Raw genomic sequence first — 16,229 nt, forward strand, 5'->3', positions numbered from 1 at the left:
ACCCACCCCCACTAACAGACATCCTCGTCCCTCAGGCCTTAGCTACGTGACAATTACACAACAGCGTTTTTAGTCCACGTTCTCATTATTACTTAACATCATCTAATCATTCTCGGAATGACCGGCGTAATAGCTTTTCTTTTTTTTTTTTTATAAATTGATTGGGTATATAAATTTGAACGTTGAGATTAATTATTATTATTAAAAATTTGTATTCACATCAATACATTTATACGATCAGTTCATCAAAAGTCATTAATAAAGTTTTATAAATAAAATATATTACAATTTTAATATGTTTAATAATTATAAATTATTCTGATAGAGAAAAGTTATCAAGACTTATTAATTTATGCATGTCTTCCCGTGCGGTGTGGGTTTTCATTATTAATGATTAATTTTTAACTTTATTAATCACATTTGATCGAGTAGGACTAGGTCCATCCAATTGCGCGTTGGCGTTACTTCCCTTAACCGGCGCCCACCTCCATATTTAAAAATAAATAAATGAATAAATAAAATATCACATTCCGTTGATTCGGCTCTCTCTTTTTAGATTAATGGCTGTTATTGGCCCCACCTAATTGTATCTCTTCCCTTGATCCAACGGTGGATGTGATACTAACTTTCACAGTGGCTCCGCCGAATTGACGGAACGCTGCGTATTTGCCACGTTAGATTTTGAGAGGGAGAGAAAGAGGGGAAAAAGCAGAAGAGCAGCTCCATTTGCGCTATATTTTTAATGAAATGAGCTTGCTCTCTCTCTCTCGCTCTGTGTGTGTGTGTTTGTTTCAATAATGGAATTTTTGCAGGACGCTAGGATCCTCGTTTCTCGATTGCAGCGACAACAATCAATTGTTCCTCATTCTCTACTTCTTCGCCTGTAATCGCCACCACTCCGGAGAATTTCTCTTTTATCTGTCGCTGTAATTATCCGCGTCTATCGTTCCTTTTTTTTTTTTTATCAATATTTTGTCTCTGTTTGTCCTTTTTGTTATTTGCATTTGTCTCGATTTCACAATCTGTCCCTCGAGATTTGTCTTCTGGCTACATTGATCTGAAATTCTTTGTTTTGATTTATATTGAGATGTATTTTTTTCTTTTTTGCTCCGATCAATTTGTGATGGATTAGCTTAGCTAATTTCAGATGCTGAAATTTAATTGTAACTTTTTTCTTGTCCTTTTTTTTTTTTGCTATATGTTACTTCTGTTAAGATCTTATTGACTTTATCGTTGAATTATGGCCTTTTCTTTCGTTATTTGGCTTTCATTCAAGCTAAAATGTGGAATCTCTCTGTTTGTTTTCTGATGTTAGTTTGTCTCAGGGTTATATGTAATCTGAAAGTTTGGGAGGGTTGGAGTTATCGTTTGGATTTTTGAGTGCGCGGATGAGGATGTCTGCGAGGGAGCATCAAACAGTCCCGCTTTCTGTTCTGCTAAAAAGAGAATTGGCGAACGAGAGGATTGAGAAACCTGAGCTGTCGCATGGGCAGGCTAGTCAGAGTAAGAAAGGGGAGGACTTCACGTTGATCAAGACTGAATACGAAAGGGTTGGTGGCGATGGGGTCAGCACATATTCCGTTTTCGGGGTAATTTTTTTTGCTACTGGTTAGAGACGTCAGGAGGGTGTACTGTGATCTTATTTTATGAAAGTGTATCTGCATGACTGCTTCCACAATTTGAGGGAGTTCCAAAAATTGTCAACTGGCATGAACTTCCAACTTTCGTAACTTGGTCATGTTAAACTATGTTTTGCAGTTATTTGATGGGCACAACGGGTCTGCAGCTGCAATATACACAAAAGAGAATCTTCTAAGCAATGTCGTAAATGCCATTCCTCCTGACCTTAACAGAGATGAATGGGTAGCGGCATTGCCACGAGCTTTGGTTGCGGGCTTTGTGAAAACAGATAAAGAGTTTCAAGCAAAAGGTACTTGCAATCTCTTCTGATGATCATGCCTTCTGTTGTTTTATTATTAGATTAATCTGAAGAATAATTTCTGTAAACCAAGTAAAAACTCCAAAACTTTGCTCAAATAAAACGGGGTAGCCAGATGATTTAGTATGGCTGTTCTTTGGTCAACATTATAATATGTTGCCAAATATAGACTCAAGTCAAGACTCTAATCTACAAGGTGTTCCTGGAGATTTTGCTTCGTGTTTATTTTGGAAATTAATTTCACCTTTTTATTTAAGTTTTATTGTGTTTAAGGTGTTTGTGGCAAATTCTTTAAATTTTGATAGAATATTCATATGAGTTCTATGCTGCTTAAGCTTCATAATTAAGTGAATTTAGATGCCCTTCTGTGTTCACCTGAATTTAGATGTTTGTGGCAAATTGTTTGGTCAACAATCTGTCTTTGAATAGCTCTGAACCCTAGATATTAATTTGTAATAAATTAGACTCGGGAATTTAGTTACATGCATTCTTCTTAATATTGTGTTGTAGGAAGAAATCTTTGGTTATTGGTGTATTTGAAGCTAGACACTATTTGTATAAATTTAAGTATTTAAATTCATTTTCAAACATATTTTTATTTTCAATCATGGACGTGATCTCCAATATGAATTTATTTAACTTTTGTAAATTTCACACCTCATTGACGAATTTTAAACTAAAGAGTAGAGAAATCCAAATTTTAGTTTCCCCTTATCAAAATGCTTCCTTGTAGATTTATGCAGATTTCCAAGCCTCCTTTTGGTGCCCTTTGTTTCCAGAATTATGAAGGAAGCTATTATTGATAGGGGACAAAGACCTTATTTACATGTATTAGTGATTAAATACTGTTTCCAATCCATGCAGATGGTAGATTATTAATTATTCATCAGAATGTGCATGGGTACTGCTCATTATTTGTGAACTGCTGTGTCTGATCAATATTTATCGATATAATAGATTGGCAGTTGGTGAAAAAAAAGCCTCCCTTTTATGAAAAATTTCTTGGTATGGCTAACCACTTTATCTATGGAACATTTGCACATTCCTCTTTCCTTCTTTTCTTTTTTCCCTTTTTTTTTTTCCTGATAGGCATGCTGGACCTCCTAGGACATGAACCTAAATATTGCCCATAACCTTAACCCAGCTTAATAGCTTTTCGAATGAGCCAATGAGTGCACTTTATAAATTGGGCATACAATATTTCCCCGAGAATTAAGCTATGCTTCTATTGTTCTTGCATTGCTTTTGCTGGTAACCATGTATATTTATTTTATTAGGAATGTTTGTCTTTACAAGAAAATCCCTTTACTTGGTATATGGATCTCTTATACATAAGCTTATACTTTTGTCATTTTCATATTTTCAGCACAAACATCAGGAACAACAGTCACCTTAGTGATAATTGAAGGATGGGTCATAACAGTTGCTTCTGTCGGAGATTCCAGCTGCATTCTTGAATCTGCTGAAGGAGATATCTATTGCTTGTCAGCAGACCATAGGCTTGAATGCAATGAAGAAGAGTATGTTACTGATATGATATGTTATTGTACTCACTTTGCTGTTTCCCTTCTTAGTGATGCTTCATTTTTTGTATTGCACTAGGAGGGAGCGCATTACTGCTAGTGGAGGTGAGGTGGGACGACTTAATACTGGTGGGGGTGCAGAGGTAGCATTCCTTCTTATTCCAATTATGTTGCTTCTCTGTGCATAAAATTTCCTATTTTCTTTTCTTTTCTTTTTTTTTTTTTTTTGACAGTGATATCCTGAAAGTGCACCACTGTAGTTGAGTGCATTCGTGGCTTGAAAATGTTATTTAGGTTAATAAGAATCTTTATGTATTGTAGGATGGTTTGTAATTTCTCAGATTATTGCAGATAGAATAATATAAGTTTGTGCGATGAATATTGCTTTAGATCATTTCTGTTATAGGTTATAGGAAGTAAATATTGATAAATGTGTTAGTTGCTTAATCTTAGGGATTACATGATCATAGGCTTGATTTCATTTCCTTTCTAGATACGGTCTCTTATGTATAAATATATTGTAATATCTATTGTAATAAATAATAAATATTACCTTTCTACATGGTATTACAGTCTCTGTCGTAGAGATTTAAATTTTTTCTCTTCTGTAGAGATTTATTTTTTTTTTGGAGACTTGGGTCTCCTGTTCTTTTAGGTTACCCATATCGGGTATTATTTGTCTATCACTACCCACCTAGGAAGGATGCCGAAGAAGCTACTCTAAAGAGCCGACGGGTGTCCGGCCGGCCAGTGCTCTTCACGTGCCGCGATAAGGTTCTAACGCTGTCCCACTTGCCGGCGTATGGAGGCGTGTTGCCTGTCCATCGCTGCTCCTGTCACCCTCGACGGAGTCGCCTTGCAGCCCTCTCGTCAGATCTGTGGTTCGTTTGTCGTTTGGGTTTTAGGTGAAAGCGTTTTTGGTACTGTTCACATTCGGGTATTGTTCACGTCCGGATACTGTTCATGTCCTGTTTTATGATTCTATGTTTCTTTTGTTGCTATTGTTTTGGGTTGGTTGTTTTCATGGCTGAAGTTACAAACACCATAGCTGAGGTGATTCCTATGATGACTAAAATCACGGAACACAAATCGAATGGATTTAATTTTCTGGATTGGAGTAAAACTATCCGTATTTATTTATGAAGTATCGGAATGGATGATCATCTTACCAAGGATCCTCCAATTGATGAAACTAGGAAAGATTGGATGAGTGATGGTGCTCGATTATTTTTGCAAATCCGAAATTCTATTCATAGTAGGGCTGTGCAATCGGTCGGTTCGGTTCCGAACCGAACCGAACCGAAAAAACCGAAAACCGATTTATTAAAATTTTCAAAACCGAAAAAACCGATTATAAAAGTATAACCGAACCGAACCAAACCGATAAAAATCGGTTCGGTTCGGTTCAAACCGAAATAACTAATCAATTTCATGAAAGCTGGATCGTCATGGAAGTTCGACGGTCGCCACGAAGCGGCATCGTCATTGGAACGGCTTCATTTCTCGGTGGCGGAATGTCATCTCTGATCTTGAAATTCCCTCCCAACTTCGTGCGCCAGCTCAGCACCAAGTCCCGCCGGAACTGCAGCAACATCGATGTGGCGCAAGTCGTTGCCGCTTCGTGGTCCGACAATTCTGCTACAGGTATTCCCTCGGCGGCGGCTGCCGGCTCCGCTGCAATCCCCGCTACGCCGGTCGATTTGATTGACGGCGATGAGGCGACAGTGGTTCGGGTTTGGCTTGGGTAAATTCGGTTTGCAGTGGTTATGTCCTCAGTTGATCCACAGAAAGATTTCAGAGATTCAATGATGGAGAGGGGACAGGGGAGGCGAACGCCTGGGCCGAGGGTTGGGATTAGAACCGAAATCGGTTATTTCGGTTTGATCGGTTATTTAACACGTTTAAACCGAACCGAACCGAAAACCGAATAATTTTAAATATACTAACCGAACCAAACCGATCATCCCGATTAACCGAACCGAAAAACCGAAATTAATCGGTTCGGTTCGGTTTTTCGGTTTAAACCGAAATCTGCACAGGCCTAATTCATAGTGAGATAATCAACCTTATTAATCACCGGGAATTTATTAAAGAATTAATGGATTCTTTGGAGTTTTTATATCTGGCAAACGGAATATTTTTCGTATTTATGATGTGTATAAGACGTTTTATCGAGTTGAGAAAAATGATAGAACTTTTACATCCTATTTTATGGATTTTAAAAGACTATATGAGGAACTTAATGACTCTTTTAGTACAGATGTGAAAACTTTACAAGCTCAACGAGAGCAAATGGCTGTTATGAGATTTCTTGCAGGTCTCTCTCCAGAGTTTGAGACAGTTAAATCTCAGATTATTTTTGATTCTGAAATATCATCATTACATGATGTTTTCACTGGGATGTTGCATACAGAGTCTCCAATTCTTTCACACACCACTAGTGCTCTTGTTAGTTGCAATGACAGTGGCAGACGCAATGACAGAGGTGGGCACAGGGGTGGTTTTAATGGTGGTAGAGGATTTCAGTGCCCTGGGAAAGTAGTTCCTACTTTTGACTCCAGCGGAATCATTTGTTATTACTGCCGCGAACCTGAACATACTAAAAAGACATGCTTGAAACTTTAGAATAAGAATCAGCGCTTACGAATGGCACATATGGCAGTTGAGGCCTCTTCTGATTAGGGAATTTTGATATCTGCAGATGAGTATGCACAATTCACCAAATATCAGGTATCTCTAAAATCCTTTAACTCCTCTATCACTGCAATTGCCGAGTCAGGTAACTCTACTGCATCTCTTGTGTCTTCATCCTCCCAATGGGTTATTGATTCTGGTGCTACCGATCATATGTCAGATAATTCTATCATTTTTCCAATCTTAAGTCTCATGGATCGTCTTCTTATGTTACTCTTACTGATGACACTAAATCTTCTGTCATAGGTTTTGGACATATCAACTTAACCCCTTCTCTTTCTATATCCTCTGTATTATGTCTTCTTAAGTTCTCCTTTAATTTGCTTTCTGTTAGTAAATTCACTCATGCACTGAAGTGTTATGTCTCATTCTTTCCTAATCATTGTATTTTTCAAGATCTTTCGATGAAGCAAATTATTGGTAGAGGGCGTGAGTCAGAGGGTACGTCTTAGATCAGCAATTACTTAGATCTCTTGCATGTTCCACAAGGTTAACGCCTTTTGATGTTCATTGTTGTTTGGGGCATCCTTCTCTCTCGGCTTTGAAGAAGTTATATCCACAGTTTCACTCTTTGTCTGTTTTAGATTGCGAGTCTTATCAATTTGCCAAACATCACTGTTTATCTACAGTGTCTCGAGTCAATAAACGGGCTTCATCCCCCTTTGAGTTAGTACATTCAGATGTTTGGGGTCGTTGTCCTATTGTGTCTATGTCTGGTTTTAAGTACTTTGTTATTTTTGTTGATGATTTCTTTCGAACTACTTGGTTATTTTTAATGAAGAGTCTTTCAGAATTATTCTCTATCTTTTATGCTTTTTATGCTGAAATTCAAACTCAATTCAATATTTCCATTCGAATATTGCAAAGCGATAATGCTCAAAAGTATCTTTCTGAGGAATTTCATTCTTATTTGTTACAAAAAGAGATTCTTCATCAATTTTCCTGTATTGACATTCCTTCACAGAATGGAGTTGCCGAAAGAAAAAATCGACATCTTCTTAAAGTAGCCAAAACCCTCTTATTCTGAATGAAAGTACCTCTTTTGGGTTGATGTTGTATCCACTGCTTGTTTTTTTATCAATCGCATGCCTCCTCCATCCTTTATGGTGATATATTTTATAACATTTTTTTGATCAATTGCATGCCCTCCTCCATCCTTCATGGTGATATCCTTTATAACATTTTGTTTCCTATTGAGTCACGTATCTTTGGTTGTATTTGTTTTATTCATGATGTTCATCCACAGGTTACTAAACTGGATTCCAAATCACTCAAATGTGTCTTTCTTGGCTACTCTCGACTTCAAAAAGGGTATCGTTGTTTTTCTCCTGATCTTAATTGGTACCTTGTATTTGCTGATATAACATTCTTTGAGTTCACTCTGTTCTTTCTGCCATCATGTGTTTATGACACCCATGGGGAGGAAGATGACCTCTTGTTATACAATGTTCACTCTGTCTCCTCAGACTCTTCCTGCACCTTTCGCTCATGTGCCAGGTCGCTCTCCCATTTTTCATGTTTATTTTAGACGCTTAGAGGACTCTAACTCCGTTCCGCTACCAGCTTTTTTGTCGATAGACCTTCCTCCCACTGACCCTTCACCGTCTGATTTGGATTTGCCTATTGCTATTCGCAAAGCTAAATGTACTTGCACTCATCTTATTTCATATTTTGTCTCTTATGGTCAATTATTCTCTTCTTCTCGTTGTTTTGCCACTGCTTTAAATTCTATTTCAGTTCCCAAAATTATTATTGAGGCTTTATCCCATCCTGGTTGGCGTGCTGCAATGGAAGAGGAAATGATGGCCCTAGACACTAATGGTACTTGGGAATTGATGTCCTTGCTCCCAGGAAAGCGGGCTATTGAGTGTAAATGGTTGTTTACAGTGGAAGCAAACCTTGATGGATTTGTTGCTCGCCTCAAAGCCCGTTTAGTGGCCAAAGGTTATGCTCAAACATATGGAAGTTGACTATTCTGATACATTCTCTTCAGTTGCCAAGCTTGCATCTGTTCGATTATTTATTTTCTTGCCAGCTACACATGATTGGCCTTTGTATCAACTGGATATTAAAAATGCTTTTCTTCATGGTGACCTCTCCATAGTGACCTTCAGGAGGAGGTTTATATTGAGCAACCACCTGATTTTGTTGCTCGGGGGGAATTAGGCAAGGTTTGTAGGCTTTGAAAATCCCTTTATGGCTTGAAACAGAGTTCTCGGGCATGGTTTGGCAGGTTTAGTGAGGTAGTCCAAGAGTTTGGAATGAAGATGAGTAAGTGTGATAACTCAGTATTTTATAGAAATTCTGATAGTGAAGTAATTCTGCTTGTAGTATATATGGATGATATTGTTATCACAGGAAGTGACGTTGCTGGCATTACATCCTAAAAGAATTTCTCAAAACACAGTTTCATATAAAGGATTGGGCTTCTTGAAATAATTTTTGGGCATCGAAGTTATGCGGTGTAAGAAATGTATTTTCTTATCTCAAAGACAATATGTTCTTGATTTGTTGGCAGAAACAGGAAAATTGGGTGTTAAGCTTTGTAGTGCACCAATGACCTCTAATCTTCAACTTATCACAGAAAATAATGAGCTATTTGCAGATTCTGAAATATATAGAAGATTAGTTGGCAAGCTGAATTATTTGACGGTGACTTATCCTGATATTGCATATTCAGTGAGAGTGAGTGTGGTAAGTCAGTTTATGTCATCTCCTACTGTTGCTCAGTGGGATACTTTGCTAGTGGGATGGTTTGGGACGGATTCTTTGCTACTTGAAAGAGGCCCCTAGATGAGGTCTCTTCTATGGTAACCATGGGCACTCAAATATTGAATGTTTTTCTGATGTTGATTGGGCAGGCTCGAAGGTTGATAGGAGTCAATCACTGAATATTGTGTTTTTGTGGGAGCTAACTTAGTCTCATGAAAAAGTAAGAAGCAAAATGTGGTCTCTCGTTCTAGTGCTGTGGTCTCTCGTTCTAGTGCTGAATCTGAATATTGAGCCATGGCACAAGCCGTGTGTGAAGTCTTGTGGGTGCGCCAACTGTTGGGTTTACAAATTCGGTGTCGGCTAAGTTGTGGTGTGATAATCAAGCAGCTATTCTCATTGCCTCCAATCCAATATTTCATGAGAGGATTAAACACATCGAGATTGACAGTCATTTTGTTCATGAGAAGGTCCAACAAAAAATAATCTCAATAGGACATATCCGAACTGGAGAACAACTAAGAGATATCTTCACTAAAACTCTAGATGGGACTCGAGTTGATTATATATGTAACAAGTTGGACATTATTAATATCTATACTCTAACTTGAGGGGGAGTATTATAGATTACAGGAAGTAAATATTGATAGATGTATTAGTTGCTTAATCTTAGAGATTATATGATCATAGACTTGATTTCCTTTCCTTTCTTGATACGGTCTCTTATGTATAAAATGCTGTAATTTCTATTATAATGAATAACAAATATTACCTTTCCACAATTTCAAACTAATGATATTAATCCACCAATAAAAATAAAGTTGTATTTGGAATTTGGGAACCTGGTAACTTTTGATTAAATTTTGTTTGTTTTTCATTAATAGATTGAAGCAGGATGTCTATCTAATTTTGCAATTCTGTTATAGATTGGTCCTTTGAGATGTTGGCCAGGTGGCTTGTGCCTTTCACGATCTATTGGAGATGTAGATGTCGGTGAATTCATTGTTCCTGTTCCTTATGTGAAGCAAGTTAAGGTTTGTTCTTCCTTTTTCGACACGTGCATATTATGCTTGAGACATGGTAGTGTGTTTCTATACCATCTGTTGTCCTTATATCTCCTTCTCATTATGATTCATAATTTGCAGTTATCTACTGGGGGTGGTAGGGTTATTATCTCAAGTGATGGTGTTTGGGATGCTTTATCTACTGAAGTGGCTCTTGATTGCTGTCGTGGAATGCCTGCAGAAGCTGCTGCTGCACAAATTGTCAAAGTATGTTGCTACTAGTATTTTTCAATAAAATATTTTTCTCTTTGTATATTTTGGTTACTGATGGATGATACAATCATTATCCGCATGCCATCCAGCTGTGCAATGGCATCTGACTTGTGAACTTCGGCAATTTTCATGTTTATAAATTATATATTTACCTGTAGCTTGGATTTAACTGTGTTATTTTTGCAGCAAGCTGTGCGCATGAAGGGGCTTAGGGATGATACAACCTGCATTGTGATTGATATATCGCAACTGGATAAGCCGGCTGCTCCTGTGCCAGCACCAAAGAGACAGGTGAGGGGAGTGCTCAAGTCCATGTTTCGCAGAAAATCCTCAGAACCATCTCCTCAAGTTGGTAATGAATATAAAGATGTGGTAGAGGAATTGTATGAGGAAGGATCAGCCATTCTTTCTGAGAGGTATGTGTTTGTGAAGATATATGAAGGATTAGCCAACATTATTTTTTTGAATGTCAGATTGGACTTGTCATAAATGAATTTAATTAAGGATGCATTTTCATGAGTGTATGAATGACTCCTGCCTGTCCATGTGGAGTGCTTATATTTGTTTCTAGCCTCTTGACATAAGGCATGTTTATGGGAATGCAGGTTAGATACGAAGTATCCACTTTGCAACATGTTTAAGTTGTTTAAATGTGCAGTCTGTCAAGTAGAGATGAAACCTGAAGAGGGCATTTCAATACATGCTGGCTCAACTAATTCAAGAATGCTGCGTCCCTGGGATGGTCCCTTCCTTTGCGTAAGTTGCCAGGAGAAGAAAGAAGCCATGGAAGGAAAGAGACCATGAGGAGGTACAGTGGCTCTTTATTTGCTTCTTTCTCTGTCCGTTGCCTTAGAACTACCATGTCGATAAAGATTCTGAAAATTGTCCTCGTATTATTTTTACAGATAGAAGCGAACGTGACTAGCTTGCCTGCCATCCCCATATTTGTGTGCTAACAATTGTTTCAAAGTTTAACATACATAGGAAGATGGAACCGCTTCACGCTGTTCCCCTGTTCAATTCTCTTGGGGGGGGGGGGGTGTGTCAGCCATTTGTGTTCAAATTAGCATTTTGATCTCCTCAGCTGCTTTATTGCTTCAAATCAGAAGACCAGAGTTAGAGCGACTCAATTAGGCAAATCTGTTTCTGGCTGGAGAAATAACAGCTGTGGCTGCCACCTCCTAACATTCATGGAAGACTTTGATGAAGCTTGCCAGTGCTTAGTGACACATCAGAGATCATTTATTTTTCCATCCGAGTCAATTCATTGTCCAATTCGTAGAGCTAACATCAACTTCAAGTCACAATGGCCTTATGTGTAATATTGTTATATAGGCCGTTCATTCAAAATGAGGCAAAACTTGTACTATCAGCCTGCTGTATGAATTTGTTCATGTAACATTCACTCCTTCCCTTTGACGCCGCATGTGAAGCTTCATTATTTCGTTCAATTTCAATCTTGGAAATCGTCAATATATAAGGTGGTCTTCTCACAGCCTGAGTGGGTCCAGACTCCTGAACAAAAAATTGAGTGCAAGTTCTCCATTTCTATGCCTCTTCAAATTCCTTTTGTTTGAGCTTGGCCTGGTCTGATTTGTAGCGTCATAAAAGCACGCTATGGTGCTTATGGCATCCAATTCACATGATTGGGACCATGTATTGCTGGACAACATGTGGACACTGTTTGGCTGGAAGCTTTTGAACGAGTCAAATTACACGTGACTCCCTGCTTATTTATTGCGACTTCTCTGTATGCTTCTCTTTGTTTCATCTGCTCTCTTTTGTGAGACGAAGCATCCCAACATAATCTCTTGAATTTCACCTCAACAATTGACTTCTTTTACTGTAGACGGAACAACCTTGGCTCTCTGCTTCCCAGTATAGGTAACAATTTCTCTGATTGGGTGAGTGTGATTTTTCCAAGCCATTTTCAAGCAACAAGGTTTTGCCACGAACACCTAATTTCTGGCTCTTCTGGTTTTTGTGGGCCACAAAGGGAAAGAAAAACAGTGACTGTGAACATGGGTGTGCAGAAATAAACCATAACAATTAATTTAAAAATAAATAGAAGATAAATATCCAGTCAAATGGTAACAATGGAAAAATAAAAAATAAAAAACTAATCACGTGTGGGTGCATGGACTTGAGAGAGACAGGACGTTTGTTTGATACTTTATTTTCTTCGTATGACTGGCTACGTCTGCGTAGAGAAGAAATAATAAGATATTGATGAGTGGCCAGAGGCAAAAGCAGAAAAGGGAAAAATTTCCCACCCAAGGATCTTATGGAGGATGAGCGTGAAATTTTTGTTTTATGCCAAGTTTTCTTGTTCTCAATCCTTGTGCATTCTTATCTTTAAGAAAGAAAATCATAGAATAGAATAATATATGATTCAGATTTTGCAGTGGGTTTTAGTGGTGAAGATGAATCAGTCCACCAAAATCATGCCTCCATGATTGAGATGTTGACCTTAACTAAACGAACAAAATTCTCCTACTGGAAAATTAGACCAGTTTGTACACGTGTGTTTGGGTCTACCATCTTACCTAACTCTGAAAACTTTGGTTCATGTCCCTACCTATTTTACCACCTTCACATTTATCTCAGTTTCCATGCTTCAAAGCTTCTGTTTCTGCTTCGCAATTACTCCATCTTTTCTACAAAACATTCTCTTTCTTTCTTTCTTTCTTTCTTTCTCTAATTCTTGTTTCATTCACCCTCTGCTTACAGGTACTCATGATTAAATTACATCGGCTTATCTTCTGAACACATAGATGCCAACACAATATGCTGTTGTAATGTTTTTTTCTTATAATTTTTTTGTCCGATAAACCATCATTACATCAGCTAATCTTTTTAATAGCCAGGCACGCAAGCAAGAATCTTTTTCTCTAACTAACATATGATACATTTTCCATAAAAATAATAATGAAGCGTGATTTTATTTCCAGAGCTTGTAGACCTTAAGGAACGAATCACCCAAGTCAAGGAAATGAGATACGAAAAAATACACATGGAATGGATGATAAGAATAAGAAACTGACATAAACTCTAACAGATTCAATTCTTTATTTCTTTGTGTTCATAAAAGTTTTCCTTGTATGACTTCATCTCTCTTTCTTTTTTCCCCCTTTCTGTTCTGTAGCCTCAAAACGGCACTCCGATTCAAAACGGCAAAAAACCACCCACGTACTTTATTACACAGTACACGAAAAACCCAAAAACGCCATCCCTTGCATGCAAAAACATAACATGGGAAGGAACATAGACTTGCATATGTTCAAAGATTCCTCTTGAAGTGGGTGCTCATTTTTGGTTTTGTAGAATTTTCCTAACAATATATGCTTGTCTTAGAAAGAATAACTTAAAATATTTAGGCACAACCTAGTATCCTTGCTAGTCTGATTTACCCTTTGTGGGCAAATTTGGATCCTTGTGATTTCCATTCCCAAAATCAGCATTGCAAATTGCAATAGCTGTTAGATTTGACAAGGACCCACCAAAGCCCTTCAACACAAAGTGCTAAAAAATATTATTTATATCATCATCCCATCCTGTAGTGCCATGACCACCACATCCTCTTTTTCTCTCTATACCAATTGTTCACTGCTAAAAGATAAGCAAGTTATGGGTTGCAATTTTTGTACTTAAGACAATTTGAACCCAACTGCACATTGACAACTCTTTCTCTTTCTCTCTCCTTGTCCAACTTTCTTTCTTTCTTTCTTTCTCCACAGCTTATTGATACCATTAGGCCTTAACCCTTTCATTTTCTAAGGTTGGAACCACATGTAGACCCAAAAATTTAAGAAGAAAGTTTCAGATTCAGAATCAGATCTTCTTATTAGTATTTCTTGCAGTTTCTGTGAATTATGGAGACCAAACAGCATGGAGACACTAGAGAAATATTTGTGGACAAGCATGAAGATATCAAGTTAAAACAAGGAGACCTACCACCAGCCAAGCAACAGGCAGCCACTATATCCCCTGCCTCACCACCTTCAGCTTCTTCCTCTCCTTCTCATGAATTCTCCTTCACAATCTCTCTCCATTCTTCCTCTATACAATTCCCAGATAAGGCCAAAGCCTCTCCTCCTTCATTTGCTATTGATCTGTCTCCTGCAGATGACATTTTCTTCCATGGCCACTTGCTTCCTCTCCATCTTCTCTCTCACCTTCCTGTCTCTCCTCGATCATCCACCAATTCGACGGACAGCTTTACCCTCCCCATCAGAGAATTATTAGATGATAAAAAGTCCAACAGGAATAACAACAACTCCAGCACCAGCCATGGAAATAGCAGCAACGTCAAGAACAATAACAATAGCAGCTGCATTAAAACAAATCAACAACAAAGCAGCAACTGGGAGACAAAGGCTAGAAGCAAGCCTAAGGCTTTCTCTTTTTTCACTCGGCGAAAAGGATGTGAAGTTAGAGAATCAGAAGGTAAAGAGAAGCAAAAGAAGAAGATGAGATTCGAAGTGAGTCATATACTAAAAAGGTACGTGAGAATGGTTAGGCCATTGTTGTTCTTCAAAGGAAGAAGACAGAAGAATCATCCCCATATCCAGAGGCAACCCCATTCGTTTTCAGGCAATTTAAGCTTGAGAAATAAGCAGGAGTTGGAAGGAAGGAGAGGAGAATTTTCTGCGCCAGCTTCCATGAGAACATCTCCAACAAACAGTGGCCTTCTTGTAGCAACGGCAACCCTTCCTTCTTCTACTAGTGATAGTACCATGGAGGAATTGCAGGCTGCAATTCAAGCAGCAATTGCTCATTGCAAGAAGTCCATTGCCTCTGAAGAGAAGGTCAAGTGCTAAGCAATATTGGAATTTTATTTTCCAATTTTTCGTACTCAATTTCTATTACTATTTGTTGTACGCCTAAGTATGAAGTGGTATATATATTACATAAATTAATAGGAAAAAAAATTGAAACTTGTAATATTTAAGATGGTTTTGAATTTGGAGGATTATTATCAGCTTCATCTTGTTTCGAATAATTCATTTTATAAAGAAAAAATTTAAATAAATTTAAAAAAAAAGATTTAAATAAAATTTAAAAAAATAGTGACTCTTACTATTATTTATTAATAATATTATATTATAAAATATTATTTTAATATAAATTAAATTATATTATTTAAAATAAAAATAAGTAAAATCGTAAAATATCTTTTTTATATTTTTTATATATTATAAACTAACAATGGGTCTATCTATATTGGAGAAATGGATTAAAAAGGCAGCACTCCCACCAGAAGGAAAAGGCCTTAAAGCAAAAAAGGGCAAGACTTATATTTGGTGGTAAATCAAAAAGGTATTATGAGCTCAAAGTTTGTGGGTCCGGTGATGAGTTGATTGGGTTCGATAAATTCACAAAAAAAAAAAAAAAAAAAGAGCTCAAGTACCAATTACAACAAATGCTTGAAACTACATTCACATAAAAAATCAAAGATGATCCCTAGTTTAAAGGCACCATAATTATACTTTTTAATTTTTATATAAATAAATATTTTTATGAAATTGAGAGAGTAATAAAGCACATTTTATGTATTAGTGACTAAAAAGGCCAGACCAGAGGTTCAATCACTATGCGCTGATGTTGCAATGATGAGCACGAAAATTTGAGCACTAGGGCTTCCTTTTTTAGCCCACCAAGGCTAAACCCCCACTTTTAAAAAAGAGCGGTGGATTCTCTGCTGGGCTCAAACAGAATCCATCATCTGTCATAACCCCATTTGCTTTGCTTGCCATAAAGCCGGATTGATTTTCCAATTACAAAGTAAATAAAGTCTCGAATTATTATAAAATGGTACATGCCTGCAGCCTGCAGTTACAAACTTAATTTATTGGTATCGGTTTTTCATTTTGTCTCTGCTACTAGCCGTCAAGCATCTCACCACTGCTCACTTTGGTGCCGTCGACGTTGTTGAAGCCTCCACTTATTGACCATTGACATTTTCTTCTTTGTTTTTCTCCGATTCTAGAGCTGTCGTCGAGCAGCGCAGGATTTGAATTTATGGAACGAGGTTTTAAAGTAGTGTCTCCCGACTTGAGTTTTAATTATGCTCATTTTCCCCTTATG

General features: G+C 37.6%; 2 protein-coding genes across 4 annotated transcripts; both read left to right on the top strand.

Annotated features, from left to right (window-relative positions):
• The first annotated feature begins 703 nt into the window (after positions 1-703).
• LOC110606474 (probable protein phosphatase 2C 12) lies at positions 704-11,593 on the top strand. 3 transcript variants are annotated; one of them, XR_006349420.1, is made up of 10 exons: positions 704-926; positions 1,326-1,589; positions 1,759-1,930; positions 3,306-3,459; positions 3,542-3,605; positions 9,792-9,899; positions 10,011-10,136; positions 10,329-10,558; positions 10,801-10,950; positions 11,048-11,593. XR_006349420.1 is itself a non-coding variant. In XM_021745288.2 (10 exons), the coding sequence occupies exons 2-9, from the start codon at positions 1,389-1,391 to the stop codon at positions 10,944-10,946; spliced, it is 1,254 nt and encodes a 417-aa protein (XP_021600980.1). In that variant the 5' UTR covers positions 708-926; positions 1,316-1,388; the 3' UTR covers positions 10,947-10,950; positions 11,048-11,593. The 3 variants fall into 3 exon arrangements, 2 of the variants coding, with proteins under 2 accessions (XP_021600980.1, XP_021600979.1); XM_021745288.2 differs by having other exon boundaries at positions 708-926; positions 1,316-1,589; positions 10,748-10,950; XM_021745287.2 differs by having other exon boundaries at positions 708-926; positions 10,748-10,950.
• A 383-nt stretch (positions 11,594-11,976) lies between these two features.
• Positions 11,977-15,123, top strand: LOC110606476 (BRI1 kinase inhibitor 1). Its single transcript, XM_021745290.2, has one exon. It carries the CDS (start codon positions 14,015-14,017, stop codon positions 14,960-14,962), a length of 948 nt encoding a protein of 315 aa, XP_021600982.1. The 5' UTR covers positions 11,977-14,014; the 3' UTR covers positions 14,963-15,123.
• The last annotated feature ends 1,106 nt before the right edge of the window (positions 15,124-16,229 follow it).

Source organism: Manihot esculenta, chromosome 18, assembly GCF_001659605.2.
Source record: "Manihot esculenta cultivar AM560-2 chromosome 18, M.esculenta_v8, whole genome shotgun sequence".
In the NCBI taxonomy this organism is placed as follows: Eukaryota; Viridiplantae; Streptophyta; class Magnoliopsida; order Malpighiales; family Euphorbiaceae; genus Manihot; species Manihot esculenta.

Coding starts and splice junctions, on each gene's coding strand:
- LOC110606474 (XM_021745288.2), top strand. CDS start 1,389: ATGAGGATGTCTGCGAGGGAGCATCAAACAGTCCCGCTTTCTGTTCTG. Junction 9,900..10,010: donor CTTATGTGAAGCAAGTTAAG/GTTTGTTCTTCC, acceptor CATAATTTGCAG/TTATCTACTGGGGGTGGTAG. Junction 10,559..10,747: donor TCAGCCATTCTTTCTGAGAG/GTATGTGTTTGT, acceptor ATGGGAATGCAG/GTTAGATACGAAGTATCCAC.
- LOC110606476 (XM_021745290.2), top strand. CDS start 14,015: ATGGAGACCAAACAGCATGGAGACACTAGAGAAATATTTGTGGACAAG.